The sequence below is a fragment of the Poecilia latipinna genome, unplaced genomic scaffold, assembly GCF_001443285.1.
Source record: "Poecilia latipinna isolate Pla-1442-1.1 unplaced genomic scaffold, P_latipinna-1.0 Scaffold1943, whole genome shotgun sequence".
NCBI lineage: Eukaryota > Metazoa > Chordata > Actinopteri > Cyprinodontiformes > Poeciliidae > Poecilia > Poecilia latipinna.
The window spans coordinates 48,835-54,164 of NW_015114559.1; the positions used below are offsets into that span (position 1 = coordinate 48,835).

Consider the following 5,330-nt stretch of genomic DNA (forward strand, 5'->3'; position numbering starts at 1 on the left):
GTGGTGTATTTACATGTATTTGAACATGTATATTTGGTAATGTTCATGTATTTGAACATGTATATTTGGTATTATGTTTTGTTTCATCATCATCAGTCTACAATAAGTCAGTCTTGTAAAGATTTTAGGAACCATGACTGGGGAACCTATATAACCCTACATACACTGTGTTCCTCAGGAGAGGGTCCGCTATCTCCAGTTCTCGTCAGACATGATAGTGGCTTGGGAACCTGAAATCCTATTCTGTCTCCCATCCAGGCCAGGGGCCCACTCCCCACCGCCCTCCCAACCCCCTCTTAAGATCCGCCATATTATGTAGTTTCGGGAACTGATGGTCTAACAGCACAGTCCTTCCCCAGCCCCTGTCCAATATTTGAAATTTGTTCTTTGTTTAATTATTTCTAGCATATGTCTGTAGTGCTTTTAGTATCTTTGACCTCTAAAGAACTTTGTTGTGCAACAGGCAGCAACACTGTTTCCGTCAGCCAATTCACACAGCAAATTACAATGAGTCATCTCTAATTCAAACTTTTTACATTATAGTGTGTGTGTGCGTGCGTGTATGTATGAGCTTGTTTGTAATACCTTGTGGGGACCATTTTCCTGACAGATACTACGTTGTGGGGACCTACTGCTCCTTGTGGGGACCGAAGCCTGGTCCCCACAAGGGGAGACCCTGTTTTGGGTCAGGGGTCAGATTTAGGACTAAGGTGTGAATTCAGTTCTGATTAGGGTTAGGATATGGGTAAGGTTTAGGCTGTAGAAATGAATGGAAGTCAATGGAAAGTCTCCACAAAGATAGCTACGCAAAAATGTGTGTGTGTGTGTGTGTGTGTGTGTGTGTGTGTGTGTGTGTGTGTATTTCTGTTGTGTTGTTTTTGTGCCAACATGCCATTAGGACCGTAAATACCTGCCATCTCGCTATGCTAACCCCAGGGGAATTGGAAGCGGACTCTGTCGAGGGTTTGTAAACATTATTATTCATCAACTGTGAATTATATTTTTTTTTTTAAATGCGTGTTAAGGGAAATTAATTTTTCTGTTTTTGGCTGTTGTTCTCAATATTGTTCCTTTTCCGGCCTATTGAAGTTTCAGAAGCTTCTAACATTTTTAAAGCGTGAGCCCGTCGAGATTTGTTTCCGAAAGCAGTGACTTTTTCTTTCAGGACATTCTGAATGTGTTTATTACTATGAGCCCCAAATGATGAGTGACGGAACATGAAATAACGAAGTCGACAACAACAGTTTTCAGGCTCTTTGATCGACTGCAACACAGCATAAACACTCCCACACACCCCAGTTCGTACCCAGAGTCATGAGTTTCCTTCGCTAGCCACAAATGAGGCGTTCGTGCGACAGTCGTCCCTGTCAGTCTCAGAGGTTCTCGCAGCGTCTCCTGTGCGTGTGGCAGCTTGCCTGCAGCCCCTGTTGCGGGATGAAAGCCAAGTGGTGGAGCTGCGTGTTGGCGCTGCTCTGCATGCCTGCCGAGGTGATGCCGAACACCCGGCCAGGGGAGTTTGTTTACGCTCGAGTGAAGTGGGAACGGTTGGGAATCTGACGAAGGTTAATGGCTCAGATTTATCTTTCGGTGTGGTGTTGCAGCTGTTGCATGCTTCATGGTTCGATGCTGAAACAGTTTTCATCAACGTGCACCAGCTGCTACTTTCTGTATTATGTTGCATTTGCACGTTGTCTTGGAGTTTGCTGTAATATTTTATCTTATATCAAATCATAACGTGTTTTAATTGGGATTCTCTGAACAACCCAAAGTTATGCATGATTGTCAAGTGGAAGAAAATTATGCATGTTTGTTTTTAGCAGGTATAAAATGGTAATATGCATTTGTATTCAGTTCACCTTACTTTGATACCCATAAAAAATTAGAACAACCACTTTGTCTTGAAATGTTACAAAATAATAAAGCACAATTTGAACATCTAACTTCATCAGGGAAACAGCCAAGGTAACTCTGGAGGACCTGCAGAGATGCAGAACTCATTTAATAGAGTCTGATGAGATGAAAACTGTTTTGTGGCTCACGCAACAAATGTAAGCTTTATAAAAAAAAATATATCTATATATCTATAAGATGTTTAATCTTTGCAACAAGTCATGCAGGGGACATCACAGACATTTGGAAATAGGTGTTCTGGGTCTTAAAAGATCGAATTTGAACTTTTTCTCTTTTGTGGCAAAAAAAAAACAAAAAAAAAAACTATCTGCGCATCACTTCTCAAGACGTGACACTGACAGCAGAACCACAACCGTAAATGGACAACAAGAGCTACAAGATCAAGTTATATTCATGTGTTAAAAAAATGGAGCTACAAGCCACAACAGAGGCTAAATGTCATTGCAAGGCTAAATATCACTGCAAGACATGAATACTGAAGTCCAAAGACGCTGTTTTCGCAAGAATGGTCAACAATTGCAGTTTCTATTTATGCAAAGCGTTAGAGAGTCCAACCCCAAAAGACTTGCAGCTAAAATTAAAGTTGTTCTATAAGTACTGACTCAGAGCGAGTGCATGCAAACGCACACCAGACTTTTCTTTGTCATTTTTTAAAGATCATTTCTAAAATCTTTAGCAAGGCAGTGTATTTGGTCCTCCTTTTTTCTTTTTTTTTTTTGTCTTTTCATATCCAAAGAGTTCAGATGTACACCAGAAGGTTTGTAATGGCTGAACTTGCATGAGTGCATGAAATGTTATAAAATATCATTACTTTGAGTGGGCCTGTCACAATAACCAATAAATCAATTAATCACATGATCATTTAAAACAAGCTCAATAATTTAAATTGCCCTGAGTTATTTTCCTCTTTTCTTCTAACCCTAACTTCTGGGACAATTTATCGTCCAACTAAATTTGTTATCATGACAGGCTGAGACTTTCATCTCAGCCTGTCATGATAGGCTGAGATGAAAGTTGAGCTGAGACTTTCACCTTTTTTTTATAAATTTACAGAAATTTTTTTTACACATCACTGTACGCCTTTTTATATATATATATATATATATATATATATATATACATATATATATATATATATATATATATATATATATATATATATATAACCCACTAACTGTCTCTTCCTAAATGTTTAGATGTCAGTCCATGAGGTGTCCCCATGACTGATAAGGGATTAAAACCATTAATCCATTGACACCATGATGTTGACTTAGTCTCTAACAGTTCACCTCTTTCTCTCTGGCAGCTCCCCACAGACCCTTGACCATTTCCAATGTGTGGATCAATTCGTCACTTGAGATCAAATGCTCTGCACCCCAACGAAACCCTATTGGCCTCTCTCTAAAACGGCGCTTCCTTGGAGATGAGCAGATTCTGTACCTCCACTTTGACAATGAATTTCCCAAGAACACTACAACTAATACATTTGAAAACAGAATTAGCATAACCAAAGAGCAGCTGGATGAAGGAGTCAGGTATAAGTTTAAGCTGTCCCTTCTGGAGCTGAAAGACACAGACTTGTATTACTGTATTTGGGACTACATTGAAGAATCATACAATAACTTTAACTTGGAGAGCGATGGGATTGTCATCATTGTCAGAGGTGAGAGGAAATGTGCTGTTTACTCACATCAGACAAATTGCAACGTTACATATTATTCTTTATGATTTTTTTATGAACTCTCGTCGATGAAATGTTTGATGCAAAGAAACTTGACTTAAAATGCTTGACTTATTTCCTCACAGAGGGCGGCCCTGAGAAAGCATGCAGCGTCCGCACCGTAGATCTGACCCTGATCTGCCTGAGCATCGTGGCATTTACCAGCATATTTCTGATGTTCATCTGCCTGATGATCGTGAGGTGCAGGAGGGTACGTTCGACCTGCATCAGATGAGAGTTTGAAACTGTGTTCATAGTAATCGGACCATCTTCGTCTTCCAACAGTTTAAGAAGAACTTCACGCCTTTCAGAGGTTACGCCCCTCCCTTGCCTCCGAGACCCTCACGGCCTTCACAACCCCCCAGACCCAACCAGCCTCGGAACATCTACATGCATCAGCAGCAGACTGTCGATCACTGCCCCTATATGATGACATCCACACACGACTATGGCATCTTTGGCAATCTGTGATGCTAAGCGCTGATACGAACTGATGATAAAATCAAATTTTTGCAGCAAGGGCAGCTGAAAAGCACTCTGGCTGGAAATAGTTAGCGGAACTGGTTAGCTTTATGCAGTGCCTTTCACTTCCTTGACATCTAATTTACCGTTTTTGTCTGCAGAAATGTGTCTCAGCTACCACATCCTGGATGAAGCGAGAATGTACAGGTGTGTGTGCGTGTGTGTGTGTTTGTGTGTGAAAGAGCATGCTTTGTTTGTGATGGAAATCTGCAAAGTTAGCTATGTTTCCATTTCTGCTTGTTGTGCAGGTTTCCTTGACCCATTAAGAATTCAAATGTACTTCAGACTCTCATGCAATTATTTTTATCCTGTGTATATAATGTGTATTTTTACTTGTTTTAATATGTGCAATAAATGAAAAATGTTCAAAATCATGCATTTGTCTTGAAGACTCCTGGAGTCCATGCTTTTTTAAGTTTCACTGCACATCTGTGCTTTGATCAGGTTTATTGTAAAAATAATTAAGCAATCTGCTTTGAGGGAAAATTTTACTGAGAAGCAAGCATCAACTGGAGGAGACTATGATCAAGAATGAAAATTATGCTTAATTTTAATAGCAAAAATCTGAAAAGACATGGAGTTCCACCTTAGATCACAGTTATGTACTTGGTTGTGCTGGTCTGTCACATAGAATCTGAAATAAACACATTGAGGTTTGTGGTTGGGTTGTGACAAAAAAATGTATAGATTTGAAAACTTTGCCACTACACGAATGAATTAATCTACACTATATCTGAATCTCCTGAGTTTCGCATCAAAACAGTCTGTGGCAGATAAAATCATGTCCTTCTGAAGCAACAATGATAAAAATAACTTCCGTCTTTATTTGTGCATTCCATTCCTACAGGGAGGTTGGAATTCAACTCAGTAAAATCAACTAAAAGGTTTCCTAAAAAAGTAATATTTAGAAATTGTGCGATTAGTTTAAAAGTCGCAGCTCACAGCCTTAAAATCAAATATGGCTGCCATGCATAGTTAGTGAAAGTTCAGGTGAAAATACTGGGTGATTTGTATCCCATTAAATCAGAGGCACATCTAACACTGTGCCACATGGAGTTGTGTTTCAGTGATTCTTGAGAACAGGGACAAAATGGGTTTTAATTTTCCCTTTTTTTATTATTATTATTTCTCAACCTTATGTATGCAAATATGACAACTAATGTTTAGGAAATGTAAA

At 39.3% G+C, this 5,330-nt stretch overlaps 1 protein-coding gene across 2 annotated transcripts; it reads left to right on the forward strand.

Moving 5' to 3' along the window:
• The first annotated feature begins 1,195 nt into the window (after positions 1–1,195).
• Positions 1,196–4,443, forward strand: LOC106935291 (uncharacterized). 2 transcript variants are annotated; one of them, XM_015015694.1, is made up of 4 exons: positions 1,196–1,510; positions 3,218–3,574; positions 3,718–3,842; positions 3,917–4,443. In XM_015015694.1, the coding sequence occupies exons 1-4, from the start codon at positions 1,339–1,341 to the stop codon at positions 4,100–4,102; spliced, it is 840 nt and encodes a 279-aa protein (XP_014871180.1). In that variant the 5' UTR covers positions 1,196–1,338; the 3' UTR covers positions 4,103–4,443. The 2 variants fall into 2 exon arrangements, with proteins under 2 accessions (XP_014871180.1, XP_014871179.1); XM_015015693.1 differs by having other exon boundaries at positions 1,199–1,505; positions 3,213–3,574.
• Positions 4,444–5,330: the final 887 nt, after the last annotated feature.

What these genes read in the sequence shown, in the direction of transcription:
- LOC106935291 (XM_015015694.1), top strand. Translation starts at nt 1,339, where the DNA reads ATGAGGCGTTCGTGCGACAGTCGTCCCTGTCAGTCTCAGAGGTTCTCG. An exon ending in GATTGTCATCATTGTCAGAG is followed by an intron (nt 3,575 to 3,717) that starts GTGAGAGGAAAT and finishes ATTTCCTCACAG; the next exon opens with AGGGCGGCCCTGAGAAAGCA. An exon ending in TGATCGTGAGGTGCAGGAGG is followed by an intron (nt 3,843 to 3,916) that starts GTACGTTCGACC and finishes GTCTTCCAACAG; the next exon opens with TTTAAGAAGAACTTCACGCC.